The sequence below is a fragment of the Diuraphis noxia genome, unplaced genomic scaffold (assembly GCF_037042655.1).
Source record: "Diuraphis noxia isolate RWA-SAM2 unplaced genomic scaffold, SU_Dnox_SAM2 contig0004, whole genome shotgun sequence".
NCBI lineage: Eukaryota > Metazoa > Arthropoda > Insecta > Hemiptera > Aphididae > Diuraphis > Diuraphis noxia.
This window is the reverse complement of record NW_028301714.1, coordinates 55,535,663-55,559,102: the sequence shown is the minus strand read 5'-3', so window position 1 is coordinate 55,559,102 and position 23,440 is coordinate 55,535,663. Positions and strand designations below refer to the sequence as shown.

Sequence of the window (23,440 nt, the reverse complement as noted above, 5' to 3'; positions counted from 1 at the left end):
TATTATTATTATTATTATTATTATGTAATTTCTTAAGCAAAGAACACGATTTAGAGAAAAAACGCCAGGTTCGTCGGGCGTCGTCGTCGTCGATGGTATCGCGTCTGTTCCATGAGACGACGACGTGATAACCAGGGCGCACTGGATGCGGTTCATGATAAGACGGCAAGCACGGACTGTACGCGCTTGTGTGTGTACGCGGACTAGGGACGAGTGTATTTACACGCGTGTATATGCGGTCGCGTGTGTGTGCGATTTCGCGTGCGTTTCGCATTTTTGTCACATTGACATTGTTGTGTGTGCATGTGTGATCGAACGGGGCAGTGCGTGGGAGTAAAACCGAGACGGGACCCGCGACGGCTAGAGTTCGAACAGGAAACGGAAAGTGGGAAAAGCCCATAAAAGTCGTCTCCGGAGCTGCTGATTTCGTCGCGTCCGGTTTGTGGCCGGCGAAATTTCTCTTGCGTTCGAGCGTGTGCATAATATATTAATAATATAAATTGCAAGATACTAGTGGAATGATTTTTTTTTTTAGGTATTAATGTAAATAATAAGAAAAAAATGATTTGTTGAATTGTTCTCCCACAGCCAACGCGCATTGATTTCTATTACCTATCGTTTATCGCGAACGTCTTTGCCGTATTGTAACGACCGGTACTCACGTGTGTAAAAAATTGTTTTTCTCTGTCGTCGTATTTATTGTATTTCTTACGGCTAATTAATTTGAATTTTCACCCGTCCAGCAGCCGCACCGCTAGTCGACAGATCAAAAGGTCTTTTCTGTGCACCTTTAATTATTAACATGACCACCATCAAACGCTGTCCGGTAACCGGATTGTACGTTTTGTAGACGCCACTTCATAACGTCATCCGTTCATCATTAAACGATCTGCATTAGGTAAGAAAATAAAATTGTACACAAATGCAATTGTATACTTGAATATTTTAAGCCTAACTTGGTATTGGGGTATTGCCCTTATTCCTTTAATACAGATCTCCTGGGTTTCAACATTAATCTGATATTCTATTACTTACTATCCACAGGATTTAATTCCCAGTTTGGGATCTACAATATGATCAAAGAATGTTGAATGTCAAACTACTTGAACTTTGAAGTATTCTCTATTACTATTATCTTAGTATTTCTCCCGGTATTTCTATACACACATCGCCTGGTACTAGGGTCCATTGATGAATCATTAGTGCATCAAAATGGAATAAAGTATTAAATACAGTTCATCGCTCAGTTATATAATAATATAGTCTCGAATATAGTAGTGTGCAAAATTGATAGTCGAATGAAGCTACCACTTCTTTATTACTGTATTATACATGTTATTTTATTAAAATAAGCCTTGAAATAAGCTGTTTTTGTTATTGTTCGAATAATACTACTGCAGCTTGAGTAGTAATACCTAAGAAAGGTTATAACCTAATAATTGTCAGGTTATATATATTACCATTCTCTAACATAATGTATATATTTATATAGCAGCTGTGCATTGTGCACTTAAATCTCATATCAAAAATAATAAATATTTCTAATAGGGTAGGTACAAATGAAAAAAAATTCCTTTGATTTTAGCACTTTCTATCACAATTTACTAGGTATTACAATATATTTTTATAATTTAATATTTATCCCAATATTTACTGATAATGTGTGGTATTTGATTTATTTAGATTAATAGGTATTTAACGGGATATTTAACAAAATTATTTTTGAGTGGGTATAATATCCATGTTACAATCCCAATACAATGTTTGATTGTGCACTTATACCTATTCAAATTATATAAGGTAATTCCGGGGGTAATTCTATGATTATATAAATTAATTATTCATTAAAATCAAATCTTTAGGTAGTTTGAAATTTAAAAACTGAATAGGTATTACATCAATACCTACCTATATAAAATAATCAAAAAGATGATATGTATATTAAAGGTTCTATTTTTTTTTTTTTTAATTTTAGTTTATTTTATACAAATGAACCAATCAGTGTTGTATTTTAAATGGAAATTAAAATTACAAATATTTTTATATGAAACTGATTAGGAGTGATTTGAATAATGCTAATTTATTTTGTGATAAAATAATATATGTACCTACCTACATGTACCTATTATATTGGAATCAAATATTTACATGCTTTCCAGTTGCCATTCATAACAAACTTGACCCACTCTAATACATGTACTTACTACCTATATTATTATTGCATACAAAATTAGAAAGATAATTATATCTAATTGATCCCCTTTTAGTTTTAAATTTCAGCAAACATTGTTCTGACAATGATTTTCTGTTGACCTTCATAATATATTGAGTTTGGTGGTAGTTGTTATTTGATTTATTAATTAAATTGTTATTGAATTTTATTAAATTTAGCCAATTAATTTTTTTATGTTGGTAATTATTATATTTTGTTTAGTGATACATTCTTTCTTATTAACAGTAGGTAAGTTTTTTCAATTGGTCAAAATATAAAATTAAAAAACATTTTTGAATGAAATATTTAGATACCTACCTTTTTATTTAAACTCAATAACCTTTGAGAATTTAATCAACCTATTCTCCATCTCATACCTATCTTTATTATTATCTTTAGATCGTCAAAGATTTCATTCATATATTTTATATTCTTTTATGGTTTCAATTTTAAGAGAAAATTTAAAGTTAGATCTTTGGCTTAATAAAATATGTGATTAAATAATGATTATTAATTACTGTTTTTAAAACAAATTTAATGTCAAATCTTATTTGTGAGAAGTTATCATTTACTTATTATTTATGAATACAGTTGAGTCTCGACTACTCGATTTTATTTTGTCCCAAGAAAATTCCTGTATACTCAATGCAATAGTTGTTGGGGTAAATTAAACGTAAAATTAGTTTAGCATAGATAACTCAAATTCATATCATTCGAATCAAACATTTGATTTAAAGACAGAGAATTTTTCAAGAAGAAAAAATGGTAAAGAAAGAGTTACAATTCTTTCAGGATCAAATTTGACTGTCACAGATAAAATTAAATGGCTATTAATTAATAAATTAATAAATACATATTGTATAGAAAATGTGTTTAAAAATGTTATCTTTTAATTGTAATTGTAGTTAATAAAAATACATTAAATAATATCTAACTTGAAAAATACATGTCGAATTAATTTTTATATTCTTTGAAATATGTGTTGTTGAGACTTGACTGTTGTTACTTTAGTCTTCAGTTTAAAAAATCCTAGAAAAAAGCTGTACGGGTTATAGGTACATACAGTTTAAGCCACGGTTATCTACTAGTAGATTTTTGATTGGTTTGAGCGTATGATTTCATCCAACTTCATTCACCTCAGAAAATCTTGATGGTGTTCTAATGTATTTTTTTACTATAAATTTGAACGCAATTTTAAATCTTAACTCCTGAACAAGCAATTATTATTGAAACATAGTTTGAAAAGTATTTGTATGTTATTATAAAATCAATTATATACAAATTTAAAGTTACTTATAATAATAATAAATTACTAAAGATAATAATTTAAAAACATTTATTAAAGTAATGAACCAATTGTAATGTAATGCATACAGAATAAATAAATCTGTACCTTTATAACATGAGCTTTAAACTTGATTTCAAATGTTAGAGTTTAGTACTAAAATTTTCAAATTCTATTAAGAATTAAGTAATTTATATTTAAAAAAATATCAATGTTGATATAATTATAGATAATTAGAGTTAGGATGTTGATGATCTAAAAAACACACAAAAATGTCCTAAAAAAATGCAAAAAAGCCCTAAAAACTTCAAAAAATGACCTTAAAAATTATCTGAAATACTAATTAATTAAGTGAAAAAACTTATTTATAAATATTAATTTTCATTAGAGATATGGGTATAAATAAATTTGCTCTAAAAGAGCACTCGTTTCATCATATATAACACTCAAAGAGTAAATCTTGTCGGAACGCGATGAATGTAATCATAACAAAAACCCTACAATAATAATATTAAAATTATTTTTTACTAATAGTCCAAATTCAAAGTTAGATTTTAAATAAATTAAATTTGTTTCCAAACTTGGGTGTAACATTTGCCCTAAAATCTATAATTTGTGAAAAATGCCCCACATTGTATAAAAAGTACAATAAATGCCCTAAAAGATGAAAAAATGACTTAAAAAACAAAAAAAATGCATTTATAGCTAAAAATGCAAAAAAAAAATGGAAAATAAAATTAGAAAATATTCTGCATCAAGGGAGCATGAAACAAATTTTTAGCTAGGATAGCATTGTACAAAATAAAAGGAAAAAAAATGCAAAAGTCATCAACATCCTAACTACAGGATACTACTAAATAATACATAAACAATAGGACATGCTTATGTGAATCGCTTATGGGGTAGCCTATAAGATATACATTTTATTGGTAGTATCTAATATCTAATACATAAATATAACACTGTTAAGATATAATTTAAATACCTAACTCACTGTTATACAAATTCCTAAAACATCTTAATATTGCTTACTATTTTTGTGTCATTATAAAACTGAAAGAAATAATCAATACAAATAGGAAGATTAGCCAGATTAGGATTACCTATTGGATTTAAAACATAATGTTTTAACATTTATTTTGTTAAAAAGTATTTCTTTATTTTAAATAGGTATCCCTAGTTTCATCTAAATTGTTTGAAGAAAAATTTTATGTTTCTATAAATGTTTTTAAGAAAATTAAAAAATGATCTAAAATCTCGATATTTTGATGACCTTTTTCAAAATATTGGTGAAAGGCTTGCGATTTTAATGATAAATCTAATGTATATTTTGTAGGTTAAAAGTTATATGACTATAACAAAATAAATATTACATTAATTGTATGTCTAGATTAAAATGATAGTTGCAGTGTCGTATTTGGTGGTTGGGGGGAGGGTTGGCAATCGGGGCTACCAATTATGCCTAACCTGATCTGATATGCTACCAGGAATCTCTGGAATATATATTAATGATAGTGGTATTTCTTATTCAATGTCTATTATCTATACTTCTATACTTGAGCATTTTAAAATTAATTGTTTATACATCTTAAAATACTCATAACTCGTTTTAAAATTAAAATTAATAAAGCCTTAAGATGTCATATTATATAGTATAAATTTACTTTTAAATTTTATTTCATAAGTGGTCATTTTACTCAAATTTTAGAAATTATTATGTTATAATCATTATTATTATTATTATTATTTTTATTTATTTGGGGAACCCGTGGAAACAGGCTATTGGGTTTGGGGTGGTACGGTAAGGGTTATTTTTGTATATTTGTTTGTAGGTTTTTAAGTTGATAGGTTATAATACACTAATACGTATTTATGTATGTGTGGCAAGGATATGTTACTAAAAATCCCGGGTGCTCACCCATCCGGGAGCTAGCAACTGCTCAGTGGGTTTCCGAAGATGAAGCGTACGATCGCGCTTCACAAAGCCTAATATATTTTAATAGTTGCTAAAATCAACAATACATTTTTTTAATTTTTACGAATTCTTTGAACCTAGATTACTAGATCGATATTTTTAGTCTTTGGGGTTATCAATAAAGTTCTGAATATTAAAATGTACATAAATTAATTTGAACTTGTTAGTAGAAGAATATAATTTAATACTGATTTTGTTCAGGATGTTCTATTTTTATTTTTTTTTAGAATTATTGAGAAACTCTTAATATAGTTATAGTAGGTATTTCGTCTTAACACAGTTAAGTCGGTATACTAATAATTCGTCGTAGTCCGTAGGTAGTCAATTGACCGATGTTTAACCAGTGTATAACCGGCACGAATATTATTGTGTATCTACCTACTACACCTATATAAAAAGTATTGTTAAAATTCTTCAGGTATTCCCGGTATTTAATTATAATATTAGTTAATGTGATAATTTTGTAGCCCGAAGGTACTATTTAGTGCCATTTAAAAAGCTGATTCGAAATAAATTATAGACACTTAACCTACCATAGTAAAATGTATTTTAAATATACTTACAAAATATTAATTATTTATTAATGTTTTATTTACCTACCAAGCCGCTTTACGTACCATTTAAACATAATCAGGACCAAATAAACTAGGTCAATTTAATGTAAAACAATTCAATTGTTCTACTAAAAAATATGTAGGTTTATTATACATTATCTAGTACATTATTTTTTTTTTTTTTTTTTTATTAAACAACTATCCGCGGCGTCTATGGCCATTGGATGTAACAGTACATTATATATTAGTATATTTACATATTACATTAATATTTAAAAAGATATACAAAGTGATTTAGTATTTAAAACAAGATAGTACATTATTGATACCCCCGTTGAGATACCTATATAGAACATTTTAAAATTAAAGTTATGTTGTTTTGTTTGAATATTCTTGACATTTGCAATAACTATTCATATTTTAAAAAATATTAAACAACCATCAAATATAAAATTAAAATAATTTTGAATTGTGTTTTAAGTATAACATAATTTTGTCATACCTACTACTTTTTTAATAAATATTATAATACGCATAGGTATGCCTATAGTTTTATGAATGTTAAATTTATAAAACATTTTTAGTGGGCACTTCTTTAGAATAGTTATTGATACGACGTGAATTTAAAATATGTTTAACTAGAAGCCTACATTTGTAACGTGTATAATATTAGTATTTTCATATTTAAGCTTATCCTGTAAAATAGTGATTTTATTACAACAATTATGTTAAAACTTCGAAAGTATTGAGGTTAAAAAAGTATGTAGGTAAATTATCTAAAATATAGAATATATAAAAATCTAAAAATTTAAAAAAATATTATAAGTAATAAATTAATGATTATGGAAAAAATTAATATATTATTATTCAAAAATATATATTTAATAGTTTTTGTTTAATAAGTTAAAACAAGCAGTTTTTCTTATTTTCTTAAACATATGGTGATGTTTTAACTATATGGAAATTAGATAGTATTTCAGTTAGACCTTAGACATTATATAAAAAACTTATAAACCTGTTTGGTTGATATAATATTATATTGAGCTGCATTGATTTAGTTAGCATTTGGTTAATACAAATTTTTCCATAAAGGTTCAAATAACATTCGTTTTGGACCTTAATTTGTTATACATTTTTTGTACTTACTGTATGGGGTTTTTATATACTTTTATATACGAGTTTATCCAAAACTTGTTATTCCTGGCCTCGGCCGGGCTCGGCTAAATAATTCTAATTGTCAAGGTTATTACTTATTATACTAGCAAAATATATCATATTTAATCATAAAATTATTAATATTTTGTTAAATTAAGGCCTGTTTTCATTAGGTATTTAGGTTTGTATAATATGAGAACTTTCATAAAATATTAAAATTTAATGTCATGCCATATTAAATATTTCATAGTAGGTAGGTATGTTTTTAATCATACAAATTACCCTTAAAATATTAAATAACTTGCCAGTTGATGTATTGTTTCTTTTATTTCATAATTTTTTGCTATTGGTGTTCAAAATATGTAAGAATTTAGTACCTAGTTAAATTACCAAAGTGGCACAGTGAATAGTAATATCATTAAAGTAAGCTGATAGGTACCTATCTGATTTTGTTTGGATAATATCACTGTAGCGTCAAGAAAATTTCTAGTAAATATTTTAGTCGAGAATTCACTTATAGTAATAACTAATAAGAATAAATGAGGAATAGTCGAAGTCCGTATGATTTACTTCATGAGATATTGCCTATGTGGTATTTTTTTATTGGTTTTGCTTTCCTACTATTCCTTCTATATAAATCAAATAAACCATTTTATTCTTAACTTAATATAACGGTAAAATAAAAAAAAAACTTCTAATGAGATTTAACTGGAATATTTAATATTTTAATATTTAAGTGGAATACAAATAACATTGATTATACGTCTATAAATGTATACCTATAATCGATAGTTGACGTATGACGGCTGATAAATTATTAGCTCATGGATTATTTTCCGTCTGGGGCTTCATATTATATTTATTACCACTATATATTATGTTTCAATTTTAATTTTGAAAAAGTAATATACTATTTAAAACTTGATATTGACTTTTGAGCACTTTATTGTCCATAACCTTGGCGTAAAATAATAATTAATAGTGTTATAGTAACGTATATTTTTTAATACACTTTAAATAACAAATTATCTTTTACAAAACATTAGTTCTTAAAAACTATGGTCAACAAAGGTGTAATCTGGAGTAAATTCTTGGGGAAGGGATTGTGATAAAATTAAAAATCTATAAGGTAGGTTTGAAAAATAGCGAGTTTTACACCCCCTCCCAATAAAATATAATTAAATCAGTAGGCAGCTAGTAATTTTATTATTATTAGTTAGTAATAAATAAAATTTAAATATTTAAACAAAAAGTATAAAAATACAAAAATCAAAAACTTATATAGGTATATACTTACAAGGAATTAGATAAGCGTTATAACCTATATAACTTGATAACCTAACCTAACAAGAAGGGTAAAAATATCCTATAATTTCACCTATAATTCTCTTATTATGGCCATTATCAGTTTTTTTTTAAATTTTAAAAATGTTCTCATAAAATTTCGAGATTCTTTGTCATTTTCTATTACTATACGATGATTGTTTATTTTTTCGAAGAGAAAAATTAATCAAATTATAACTAGATACAATATTCAATTTAAGTATAAAAACGTCAAAATATCTTAAGCTAATTTGCTGTTGTGTAGGAAGTTCGATGAAAAAAATGATGGGATGTAAAATAATTTTTAATATTGAGGGTGGTTTCGGCAAATTTGATGTATCTAGTTCAAGTTGATAATTTGAGAAAAAAAAAATGGGAAACTATTTACGCAAGTAAGACTAGCTTATGATTTTTTTTTTGCTAGTTCAGAATAGAATAACTACAGTGAACACTTTAAGTTTTTTACAAATATTTATACAAACTTTTGAGCTATTTTTATAGAAAATTTTTTGATTTGTGCTGATATACAATTTTCGTGTTTAATTCAAATGCTAGTAGCTGATTTAAAACTCCTCTCATATTTATAGCCGGTTTGAAGTTAACATTTTGATAAAATTCATTAAAATCACGAATATTTGCAAATTTGTTAGTAGTTATAAATTAATAAATTTTTTCATTGTAACACCTACTGCTTGAAGATTCTTTTTTATTTAATATTTAAAAAATGTCAAGTTTAAAGCTACATCGTTTTATATAGTTTGCTTGAAAGTCAATCCAATCCAATATAATTCTAATATTATTCCTAAAAAACTAAACACAGGTATACTGGTATACACTATACATTTGAATCCTAATTCCTAAGTGAGCACTTAACCTCCCCAATTAATGCTTGAACATTCAAGTGAATCTACATAATTTGCTAGTTTAAATTGAATAAATGAGATAAACTGTATTCATAACAAGCTAATTCGAATTATCGTGTATTGTATAGTAAATCAATATCGTTTTACTGATGCGAAAATATATTAGATTATTACATACTATTAATAGTGCACATTATATTAACATAATATTGTAATTTACAATAATGCACAACTAATTCTTAGGGATGAATATAACTGAACGTATGTGCAACAAAAATATCATGCGAGGATTTTTTTATTTCTTTAATTTTTTGGCATGATAATGTAGTTTTCACTTACCAGTATTTCCTGTTTTAATACATTTATTATATAATAATTTAGTAACTAGTTTTCTTTATAGTATGTTACTGCCGGTAAAATGTATATTTTGAAACTAGTTGCTTGTTATTATTTAAATTATTTATATTATAGGCAACCACAACATTTGTAAATTATTTTACATTTGTAATTTTACGTTTAATTTGTATTTATAATTTTAAATTATATATTTATATACATATTATATATTATAGTTACTGCAGTGCTTAATATTCCAACTATAACACGTACCTAATCAATAAATGTAGTACCTATAGGCTATAGTGTACTAATTGTTATATTACATTAATAGACTAATACAAAATACATAAATACATAAAATACATTATATACATAGGTACCTATAATAGTTCAACTAAATATTAAATTATTAAATTAGCTATGAGGTACAATCATTGAGTCATATGTATATTATTATTTGTTTTTTAAGAGAAATTTAAGTAATACACATTTATGTTTGTATTAGAAAAATGTAATATAGGTAAACCGATATTTTATTTCGTGTTTTACAATGTAGGTGGTGTAATTTCACAATTTAAAATTTAATTGATTTATATTTTATTTTTAACTGAAGTTAAGATTTAAAAATAATATATAGTTAATAATTTATGAATTTATGAACCTGCAACTGTTGAATCGTAACCGTTGGTACCTCAACAATTATATAAATATATAGGTATAATATACATCCCTAGGAATTAAAATATCATTACAAATTGAAGACACTCACAAAACTTTTATTTTTAGATTCTGAGCTGAGCGATAAATGAATTGATTATACAGTGATGTATTTTTTTCACGAGCGCGCGCGCGCTCGCGCACGTGTGTGTGTACTGTGTATACGATAAGTTATCGAAATAATGCTTCGATTTTAAACTTCAGTAGCTTTTCCGGTTGGAAAATGAATCTAGTTGGTGCATTGGGGAAAACCAAAATAACATTAAGGAAAAACGGTTATTTTTCCGCAAAATCAATTTTCGAGAAAATTGATTTTACATATTGGTATAACCTTAAAACAAATTATCATAGACACATGAAATGTTCACTGAATGTTTATAGTGGCATTTTCTATATATGATTCAATTTTTAACATTTGTTGAGTTATTTATAGATATTTGAAATTTACAATCTTTTTAGTTTTTTTTCTTTATAAATGACAATACATTTTATTTTATTCGTTAGATAAAAAAATCAACATTTAATACAAGGCTCCTAATATACTGTCACAATGGTAGTTAAAAAATATTAAAAATATATAGTCCCAATTTTTTTCAATAAGCATTGAAAGTTCGAATTTTGACAAAATACATAAAAATCACGAAAATTTGCAATTCATTTACAGTTGGAAATTCGTAAAAAATGTTCTTTTAAAATCTAAGGTTTGAAATTTTAATACACGATTTTTCATGAATTTGTCTTCTTTTATCAAGTAAAAAATGTCTACCTGAAAGTCAAAATACATTTGTATGTGTATTTGAATTACAACATTGGATATTTACTCAATTTCTCGTGTACCGATATTCTTATATAAATGTTATTCAATAATGAATCACTGTAGAAACTTGAAATTTACACGATATGTTTATTTTATTAATTCCTATATTAGATACAATTTTCAAAATATTTCAAACATTTTAAATTTATTTATTGACATTTTAAATTTTCTGTTTTTTTAGTTTTTCATTTTATAAATGTCATTAAAATTTTATCCGTTAGGTTAAAAAACTTTAAAATCTAATACAAGGCTCCTCATAATTTTTTATAATAGCATTTGGAAATCATTAAAAATACACACGCACGTTTTCTTTTATAACCATTTTAAGTTCAAATGTTGACAAAATGTTTTTAAATGAAAATGTACAAATTCTTCAGTTGTTAAAAATGTATAAAATATTTAAATTTTATAGCTAAGGGTTGAAATTTTAAAACAAGGTTCCACGTAAGTACTGCAAATAAATCTAAAAACTATTTAAACACAGTTTTTTTTTTATATAATAAATTAATATAGTATACCTACCATATTCTTGACTGATAACCCGTCTCCACTCAGAATCGTTTTTGATATACAATGATATTATATCACTGAATTCAAATTTAACCTCATTACAGTAACATACTTGTAACTTAGTTTACAGCAGAGCGACATCTACTTACTTACTAGCTTTTTATTTTTCCAATAACATAATCCTAGCTTGTGCTGTCTATATTTAGAGAGAGATGTTAGCAATCACAAATCAAAAAAACAATAAATCGTCGAATTAATATAACTATAATATAGAATATACATATATATGTACAATTTGTCAATTACCTGCAGTTTTACTTTCACAAATTCAAAATTTATCACAGAGGATAAAATGTAAGACACACAATGTTTTTTGCTTATAAATTATGTATATTGTGATACTGTAGAATTATATGGTTTCTTAGGGTTTCTCTATCATGTAGGTCTGTTATTTAATTATTTGTAATTGATGCCGTTTGGACATTTTACTATGTGGATCAATTTTATCACACTGTTTGTGTTTTTAAATTTATTTTATACAATATTTGTCTTGCTGCGTTGTATTTATTTTACTAAAAAAAACAATGTGTGAAATATTTATTTATTTTTATTTTATAATAAGACATTCCTAGCCTATAAGGCTATCTACATCTATGGATAAATAACATAATTTTTTTTTGACTAATTTTAACATGATATAAGTATTTACAATTACAATTAAGAGCGATAATTACAGTAGTGACTAGTTATTTAATAGCATTATCGAATAAGATCGTGCGGGCGACCGCGTTTTAGTCGTCTTTGAGGTGGTGGACGTATGTGTAAGTTGAAGTGTATTGAGCCAGTTGATTTTTGGAATGAACTATGGAAATTTTCTGCTAGAGCTTTTATTTGATCTTGAATTTTTATGATTCGGAGGTCTTTATGTAGATTTTCGTTGCGTATGAACCATGGTGCGTTTGTTATTATTCTTAATACTTTGTTTTGGAAAATTTGTATTTTTCTTAAGTGTGTCACTGAGCAGTTTCCCCAGACAGGACAAGCATAGGTAATTAGTGAGCGTAATAATTGCTTGTAAATTAATATTGAGCATTTTTTTTGTATAACTGATTTTTTGTTTAGGATAGGAAATAGCATTGAGAGGCGCTGGTATGCTTGTTGTAGTGTGAAATAATAAAAATAATAATATAAGATATACGATATAAGATATTTAAATTGATTTAAAATATTCTACATGGTCTATCCTGTAACAGGGGGCTATGCATAGGAACATCTGGCTTAGTTTGTTTTAGAGGCCTCGGTTAATGTCCTAGATTTTCTAACTTTGTATGATTTAATTATTAATGATATTGAATAATGGTAAAAAAAAAAAAAACACTTTTTAAGAAATTATCATGTGCCCAATTATTAGACTGGTATGAAATTAGTCTAATCACTACATATGATTCGATTTATATTATATTAGAATACACGAGCCATTATGGAGTAACTATAGTTAAAAGATTTGTTTTATTTTTAAAATCCGGCTTATTTAATATAATTAAAATTAATACATGTATACATTTTATTTATGAATATAGATTTTTTTATGTTCAAATTTCCACATTTTCAAAAATGATTATCGGTATTGGGTACCTATTATAATTTAAAATTTTGTTTAAAACTTTAAAATACAGTTGAAAGTTATCTAGTTTTATAGGTCCTCATAAATTTAAAATAAATGTGGTAATATTTATTAATGCTTGCGCTAATCATTATTTTAAGGCTTGGCTTTTCCGAAAATAACGTTCACAAACGCGTCCAAATAGTATTATAATTTGAGTTGTAGGTACAAAATAGTTCACGTGTTTGCGCTATCTATATAATATAAATCTAATTATCTATATTATATTCCTCCTTTACCAGGCCAGTAAAAATAATTTTATTTGTTTTTCAATGATGTTTTTCCAAATTATATGTCTCGTTTTGAAGCAGAAAAAAATGTTTAAATTTCTAAAATTAAGAGTGGTTTCTATTTTCTGGTATCCAATTTCATACTGTTTGCCACTTTGAAGGTCAAAATAGAAAAATTAACAAAAAACAGCTGGAGACCGGAAAATACAAAGACAAATATTTACCGTCTAATGATTTAGTAAAACATATACCCGCCCATTTTTTAAGGAGCTTTTCTGTGTTAATATCCCAGTTCATATAATAGACATTAGATACCCACCGAAGTCAAGTATGAACATACGTGTTTATTTGATGAGACGGATGAATGGTAAATTATACTTATTTAGATTTAACAACTTTTCTACCATTTTTAATAATAAGGGAAGAGAAATCAGTGGATATTTATTATTAATGGCCTTAAATGTATGATATAGCTCAGACTTTATTATACTGTATAACTTTAATTTTTATAGAAAATAATACATTAGTTTTTGATTATTAGTTAAATTTATATGATGTTTAGGATAAAATAAAAAAAAATAAAGTTTTTAAGTAATTATTAAAATTGTAATAGTTATTTAACTGCTGCTGTTACTTCTATATAAGTCATTAAAGTTGATTTAATAATTAAAATAACTAACGATTATTTTTGTATAATAAATCACATTTTTAATTACTTAAAATTGAATTGGATAATTTAATGTACTGCTATATACTTATTTTGGTTTTAAACAAAATTGTAATATGCAGGTATGGCTTAGTGCCATACGCATACCTCTATGGATATATCAACGAAAATATGTCTTATATTTGTTACATTTCAATATTTTCTTATTTGAAATGAATACGTATGTAAACAAAAATATTAAATAAAATAACTATATTATGAATTACATAATAAGTACTTAAAATACTTCTATTAAATTATAAATTCCTTCTATTCCAGTTACTTATACCTAATTTCATTATGTTAAAAGTTGTATAGCATCAAAGTTTTTGTTTAATAAAATATAAAACATTAAACATTAAATATGTTTACAATGCTTAGAAAATGCCATGTTAGTCATATTTTTTTTTTGAGATTAAACATCTGCAGTCGCTGGGTCGTTGGCTTGAGCTAAAATTGTTTTCAAATAAATATTCCAATATAAATTGTGTTGTTTATTGTTTGATTGCTTCGTCTGATGTAGGCATTAGATTTTTGTTTCCAGAATATCTCAAATTGGACATATTTTATCTTCTCTATTTATTAAGTGCCCTTGAATAAAATGTGTATTACCTATTCTGAGTTGATAAATTTCAGGATAGGATAAAAATTTTTTAATATTTCTAACCATTCACCTTTCCCATTCTTTTTGTAAATGAGTTTATTGACGTCTTTATTTTTTATTTTGATTGTATACCCAGTTATATATTATATCAAAGTAATTTGCCTTATCTTTAACAAGTTGACCTTTAGATATTAAAGTAGGTAAGGCGATTAAGTTAGGATAAGTATTTATTTTATTTATTCAGCTTGCTTCTGTTTCATATTTAAAATGTATGGTATTTTTGTTTGTGAGAAATACAATCTACCAATAGGTTAGTTTAGGTTAGTGTGGGCGATCTTATATACCTTAGATAATTTAGGGTGATACACTCATCATCAGATCTGATGAGTTTGATAAATTAGATAATAGATTTGGCTTGGCTTGTGTAATTTATCAATCACTCTTGTAGTCGGGCGGTACAATAAGTTTCGTACTTTGATCGGGTATGTCGGATAATCACAACTGATCATCTAAATTATAACTATGTAAGATAAACAGTAATAATAATAGTTATATTGGGAGGGTCATTCGAGACGCGTGGCCGCTTCTGTTATAGATTTAAAATATAGTGCTCTTATCGTTATTGTTGATGTGTTTATTTACACCAAGTTTTTCGCTAATTTATGATCTATTGAAAGTATGAAAGCGTATAATATTATATTTAAATAAACTTATAAGCATCTATTATCTTTTAATTTCTTTGACAAATATTGTTAAGCTTAATAAATTACCGTTAATTTTTAAATAACTGAATAATTATTAATTATTTTGTATCAAACAATTACACGGTAATTTATGTCGGAAATATGCATGTATAAAATTATAATTAAAATTGCAATTTAACAATGTATTTGTCCGCATGTTTATTCACGCATGGTACCTATATATTATCATAATTTTAATATCTTTTGAGTTATAATTAGTATTTAAATAAAAATAACTTAAGCAGTGTATTATTTTAACTTTTAACGTCTAACAAATATAATCACAGTTCAAAAACGATTCTGAGGAGGGTTTACACAAAATAGTTAAAAATTTAAGATATTTTTATAGAAATAGGAGTTAATTTTTTTTTCCTACTGCATCTTCTCAAATATAAATGCTATATTTCTCTGGAGTACCACTCCCTCTCCTTGTTTTATCTTATAGATTTAAAAAATGTATCAATATTGCAAATTAATTTTTTAGTAATAGTAAGTCATTAAAATATCATAAGATTAAAACTAAAAAAATTCCTAAATTTGTTCAATTCACAAAATAACAAATCATTGATTTAAAAAATATTAGTACATTTATTTTATCATATAGTCTGAGTTTGAACTGCGTGTATTTGGTCTCCCGAAGTTTAGGGCCAACCTAATATGGATATGAATTATTAATAATTATATATTTACTTAATAATTTACGATTACCATTAATACTATTATTATAAAAGTGCACTTATCGAAGATAATAGTTTTAAAAAATATAGAAAAAACTGAGATAGGTAAATTACTATGGATAATATTTAACAAATATATTGTAATACTGGTATGCTATGATTTTTCGTCAAAGCATATATATTCACAATTTAGTCATGTTTATCTCAGACTAATATTTTTGATAAAATATCCATGAAATCATTATTTTTATTTGTGGCAGGTACTAATATTATTAAATTATTTTATTTTTTGAAATAAAAACTAAAATTTGATTGTTAATAACTGTACTTAATATCAAATGAAGAATTTAAATTTAAATCTTCTTATCATAGTAATGAAATTGCGGTGTATGGAAATATGTAGTTTTTTTTTTAAACTTGTCATTATTGTTATATAATAAATAATAACTTTTGTATTAATGATGTAAATGGCACTAATGAAAAGCATGTGTTTAATCTTTAATAACAGAATAACTTTACCTTCCATAAAAAAGGTCTGAAAAATTGTTCTTCGCAAAGTATTCCATTATATATTTATGTATATAATATATAAATATATAAATATATTATACAGGTACCTATATAAAAAATGTATTATACAGTTGGTGGTGTTTATTTTAAAAGTCGTATTTTTATAATTATTATAGTGCAGTTATATGTATCTACTATATATATATATATATATTTGTTTTAATTCTGCATCAGCAGCAGCGTTTATATTTATTACTGTCGTTCGTCAATAGGTGGGGTGGTGTGGTTTCTCTTTTGCTCTCCGTCCTCCCTGATCGTCTTCTATATAATATTATACGAGCAAATCGTTGAAAAGCAGTAAGATCGTCCCTTTGTGGGGGGAAGAACAAAAAATGATGAAGGTGGTAATAGTAATAATGTGACTTCATACATTATAAAACATCCATAAGCTGGTGCCGGGAAGGATTTTTACACGGTGTATGTCCCCTCTCACTCTCATTATCTTTCTCTCTCACTCTCTCCCGGGCCGACGTACACCACTCGCCATCTAAAAAAGGCCAGTAGTAGTTTCAGTTATCTCGTCCGGCCACCGCCGCGTCACACTCTCCCTCACTCCCTCTCCCACACATATACGCGCGCGCCGCCTCTGACGACGACGACACGGTTTCGGAACCGCCGACGCCGCCGCCGCAATAGTGGTCTTATAATAATCGTCCACGGTATCGGTCCAGTCAACCGCGTGGCTTTCGTGCGTATAGTTCGACGTTACCGTCGCGCCCGTCGCCACCCTCGTCATCGTCGCGTAAAGTGACATGAAACACGTTCGAAAATCGAAATCTACACTTTAATACGTATATTTCTGGTGCGATATCAGTTACTTTACACAGTCGCCGGGATACCATACTAGTGTTTCCGAATAATATTCCGTGGTGATCAAAAAAAATATTTTATGAAATAAGGTAGTCAATTTTTTTTGTTTATACTATAGACTATAGTGTATATATTAAGATTGGTGTTTCGGTTGTCCTCTACAGATTGTCGGGATTGCTGCCGTGTGCTTTATCCCGAGAGGTTTTACTCTTGTTCTTGCGAACATAGTTGTTTTAGAAATAATTAGGTTTTTTAAAATTGTTTAGCTTTAATACTCTACCTGTGAGTATATTTCGTCCTCCGTTTCCCGCTTGTGACATTCGTGTACACATCTCTGGCTGATGAATCGGCAACGTTTGCTAGTTGAATTATGTATAATATGTTCTCTCGTTGATTGTGGTGGTAATGGTGATGGCGGTATACGTGGGTCGAATCACAATTATTATACTACATTTGATTTTAAAGACTGCTATATTATACCTGTATAATATCATTGATTATAGAATAGACAGATAGACCATGCTATAGGGATTTTCGGCGACTACAATTTTAATTATGATAGCTGCCGGTAGGTAGCGTTGTATGAATTAATTTTATATTATTACTACTGACGGCGAATAATATAATATTATTCCTAGACCGGTTTGAGGTAGTGACAGAAAAAGCGATAAGCCTATTAATGACTTTATCATGGATAAACCTATATTTATTATTTTCTGAGCATTGCGCTATGATTGCCACAATCGCTAAATAGTATATTCACAAAATTGTTAATTTTTATGCCGAATTCTACTACAGAAAGCAACAATTAATTAATTTCATTACGAAAGATCAATTTTGTTTGGATGTTTGGAATGTTACGATTCAGTAAAATCTGCTTTGGGCGGAAATATTTAATTGAACATTACATACTATACTAGATTTACCATTTTTAAAAATAAAGCAAATCTTTAACCATATTGTAATTTTTAATTTTATTGTATTTTCATACTTTATAAAATACATTGTTTTGTATTTTTGTGTTCAAATTTTAAAATGAATAAAAACTCAATAACAACAAATAATATACATAATTAAATTATTAATATAATTTATAAATAAAATAATAGTTGTGTTTTGTTATTATAAGTACATACTGAATGTGTTAAGTTTAGAAACCAACTATAAGTCTATATAATATGATGAAAAACGATTCTAAGTGAAGATATACCAAGATTGCTAAACTGGATTAGAAATAAAATACTAGGTTTAAAGAATAAAAAAATTGTCTTTATTATTAAAAAAACACAAAATAAGGGTAAAATACATTTATACATTTATATTGAAGCATAATTATTAGAATAAAAGTAAATTGTGATGTTTGTTGGTTCTGAAAAGAACCGTTTAATAAAAATGAAACAAATAGTCTTAAAAAAGACTATTTAAAAATTTAATGCTAAGTCCTGAAAAGAACTGTTTAATATAATAAAAATCAATGCTTAATCCTGAAAAGAACTGTTTAATGTAGTTGATGTGAATTGTCCTAAAAAAGACAGTTTAATGTAATTGATGCAAATAGTCCTGAAAAGAACTATTTAAAAATCAAAGCAAAGTCCTGAAAAGAACTATTTAATGTAATTGATCCTTAGTCCTGAAAAGAACTATTTAATGTAGTTGATGTGAATTGTCCTAAAAAGGACAGTTAAGACTGCTTCTATATTGTTTTATGCAAATAGGTACAAGGTCAGAACAAGAAAAATGTATTTAATTTATTTAAATATGGTTTAATATTTTTAATTTAGAAAGTTTTGCTAATTTTGTGGTAGTTGAAAATAATTTTGTTTTATTAAATATTTTACAAATTAAAATTTGTTCAATTATGTACATTTTATGATCTATGCAGTTTGTCAATGATTCATCAAGCCATTTTTTAATTGTATTATTATTTTTTAAGCGCTCAATTAGTTGAAATTTTATTTTCTTTTTATGCAAATAGTTTTTATAATTGCTTTCAAAAATATTTAAAATTTTATTTACTACATTATTTAAACTATTTGATGGTGCTTTAAGTCCACTTTCATTATCAATTGAAGTATAATTTTTATTAAGAAGATGCAACTGCTTTTTATCATTTAAGTTTTTATCAACAAATAGTTCAAGTTGACATTGGTTACAATTAAATTTTTTCATACATTTATAGCCCAAATATCCTGCGAAATATGTTACAGAACAGTCTTCTAAAGTGACATCAATATTACTATCAGTATTATTTGAGTCCTCGTCAGATGAAAAAAAACAGAGAGATAAATTAGAATTACATTCTGTGTCGGAATCAGATGATAATTTTGAACTGTTAAAATTTATTTTATTTAGTGAACTAACTGGGTCAATTATAATTGGATTATCATCTTCTTGGGTTTCCTCACAATTTGTCGCTTTTGATGTACATAAAGAAAAAATACAATTACTTCTTATGGAAGTTCTGATTGTTTTAGCTGTTGGGTTTTTGTTATAACCACCATTTTGTCGAAAAATACTAAAGAGGTTTTCTAAAACATCCTGATTTAAACGATTAGTCATTAAAAATACAATATCATTAGATTTCTCTGCTTCAAAAAATTGCAATACACCTTTAATGGTCTGTGTAAGCCCTTTAAAACAGGGAGGTTGAGATAATTTTCCTTTTTTTAATTTTTGTAAATTTGTGAAGTATTGTGAAGCTTCTATTAAAAATTTTTTTACAGTACCTAGATCAGTTAATGCACAGAGGTATGGATTATGACTATATAAAGATTTACTATTTAAACAATCAAATAAGTTATTAATAAACTCAATAAAATCTGCAGTATTCGATGAAGTGTTACTTTGAAGTTGTCCTGTTTGTATACAAGTTCGGATTGCTGCGGCCATGGAATTGCTTAATAATTGTACTGCTAATTTAACACGCATTTTTTGAAAAGAATTAGGGTAAATATGTGCATCTGTTATTTTGATGAGAGACTTACTTTTATGATTTTGTTTGTCCAACTCATATGTTTTTTTTATATCATCAAATGAGATTATTTTATTATCTTTTATATAACAGGCATTAATTAAATTATTTCTAATACTTTTAAGTAAATGAGGAACATCAAACAAAGAAAAAATTTTATTGTTGTTGATAAAAAAAAATGGATTATCTTCTGAAATATTTAATGATTTTAAAGTGCTTTGGTTGTTTGTGCCTTGATCGCAAACTATAATTTTGGGACACAACCCAACCTCAAATAACTTTTGTAAAACATCAATTATTAAATTTTTTAAAATTGTTTTGTTAACTCCAGAATGAACAAGAAAATATGCAATTGGAAATTTCCATGTAGAGTAAATACCTCGAGCCATAAATACTAAAACACAGTTAGCACTTTTATTGGTCCTCCCATAATGACCTAAATCTTCAAAACCTTCAATAAAATCAAATTCTTTGGAATATTCTATAAATTCTTTTATATACATTTCATCAAAACAAACAGTGCAAGCTTTTTCTTTATAATCAGATGACTCAAATTTTTTTTGTATATGACTGAAAAATAATTTACTAAAACCTGGTAAGAATTTTGATTGACCAATCCAACGACGAATAGTTGATGGCCCAGGTAAATTAACTTTTTGTGAACGTAAAAATTTATATGCTGTTGGTGATTTATAATATAAGTTTAAAGCTAAATTTTTTTCATTTAATGTCCACGGACGACTCCTATCTTTTAATTGCATCGTTACCATTGCCTTAGAATTAATTGATGGAAAGTTATGCATATTTATTAAATTCTTAGCATTATTATGTGTTTTAAAAGTTTTGACTCTTTTTTTTAATTTTGAAATTTGAGTTATTTTATTATGAATTAATTTGTTTTTTAGTTTTAATTTTTGTTTTAAATTGATTTTTCTAGGTGTATCTATTTCTATCAAATCAGATTTCCTTTTTAAATTTGGGCTAGGCATGTCAATTATATTTGTTATTTTAATTTTTTGAGGTGTAGAAAAAGTTGAAGGGGGGCTCGGAAAAACTAACTCTACCATGTCTGGTTTTGAGTGTGTATATGTTTTAGTTGGGGTTGACATTATATTATACTCCTGCTGAGATTCATCATTCTGGTTAATGCCTGATGATGTAGATGGCTGTGTTTTAGATTGATAATTATAGGGAATAGCAGTATCTATCAAACGATTTTGAGTAAAATTTTGTACAAAGCTTTCGGGTGGGAAATGTTCTTGACAAATGTACCTATTGTGGAGTTTATCTGGATCAACAGAAAACAAACTTGTGTTTCCTGTGTAGATATAAAAAAATATGTGTAAAAAAAATTATAAATATTCGCAATGGTACAGAAAAATTAAAATTTAAAATTAATTACTCACCTGAATGTATTATCCATACTTCTTTTCTATCATCTTTTGGAAAACGATACATTTTTAAATTTGGAAACATTTTCTTTGATTTTCCACAATTTAAATATTGGCATTTATTTCCAGACATGTTTAAGAATTTTTAATTGTAAATGCAAATGCAACTAAAAACTCAAAAAACAAGAAAATTCGGAAAGCGGTTGTTCCACAATGAACAAGATAGTAATAAATGATAATATAATAAAATTATTATTTCCAATCATTTCAGTATATCTTCAGTTTCTTATTATTACTCTATTTTTAGATCGGCACTTCGCGATAAGCCACCTCTTCCCTTCCCCGCATATCCATGGCAAACATCTATGATGGGGGTACCACCTCCTTGCATCCCAACTACACTAGCGCTCCATAGTGGTTGCATCCTACGCATGGTCACCAAATATTAACATTGCATGGGCTATCTGTCTATTCTATAATCAATGATAATATGAAAAAAACATGCGCGCGCGAAATGCATCGTCTACGGTTGACGGACGGGTGTTTGACTCGTCGCCGTGACGTCACCTTCATGGTCGGCAGCGGATAGCACGTGCAGCCGCAACAGCAGTTGTAGTAACGCTCTTTTTAAAATTAAAAATTATTATACCTGCTTTCTAAGTATTATGTTGCTAGTTAATTAGATACGTAAACTTATGAAAAAAACTTACAAGTTAGCTTATTTTTTATTTCAATCTTAAAACTCGTTGGTACAACGGTAGGATAAAATGATTGTTCTCAAATAATTGTGATATAAAATTATCATTGGAGCGAGTAAAACTTTGGTTCGCTTTTGCATCGAACCCTTCGTATGAAACTTAGAATCCAGGTGAAAATCAATCGACCTTCCTGTTATTAAGTCATAACGAGTCACGACGAAGTATAAACAAATAAACAATACAATACAATATTATATTATAATAATAATTAATATGGCTTTTTTACGTAACCCGAAGAACTTATATTTCTTTACGATTCCTACATCGTCTGAGCGCGTTTTATGCTCCATAGTTGATGTTGACCGTGATGATAACGTTTTTAGCTTATAATATTATTATTATTCGTTATAATAAAATATATAATATGCTATTAAGAATTTACGTTATACGTATACATACATAAATATAAGTTTGCTTATAATATAGGAAGTCAGCACTATACCTATATATAATAATATTATAATACCTAGTACCTACTAGAGTAACAAACCTTCGTAGAACTTAAATTATTATTATTATTCACGTGTTTATTTATAAATGGATAAAAAAAAATTGTTATAGTGTTTA

At 26.8% G+C, this 23,440-nt stretch overlaps 2 protein-coding genes across 3 annotated transcripts in view; one reads left to right on the top strand and one right to left on the bottom strand.

Moving 5' to 3' along the window:
- The first annotated feature begins 209 nt into the window (after nt 1-209).
- Nucleotides 210-23,440, top strand: part of LOC107172165 (very long chain fatty acid elongase AAEL008004) — a 40,909-nt gene continuing 17,678 nt past the window's right edge. Inside the window, exon 1 of one of the 2 annotated variants that reach the window (XM_089225129.1) lies at nt 210-898. The gene's annotated coding sequence lies outside the window, so the exon portion shown is untranslated. Of the gene's footprint in view, nt 899-17,594; nt 17,843-23,440 lie in introns of those variants that run through there. The other variant, XM_089225128.1, reaches the window with a different exon arrangement.
- On the bottom strand, nt 19,001-22,594 carry LOC149056207 (uncharacterized). The gene is made up of 2 exons (XM_089225127.1): nt 22,131-22,594; nt 19,001-22,042 (listed from the first exon to the last, which is right to left on the bottom strand). Exons 1-2 carry the CDS (start codon nt 22,246-22,248, stop codon nt 19,506-19,508), a joined length of 2,655 nt encoding a protein of 884 aa, XP_089081253.1. The 5' UTR covers nt 22,249-22,594; the 3' UTR covers nt 19,001-19,505.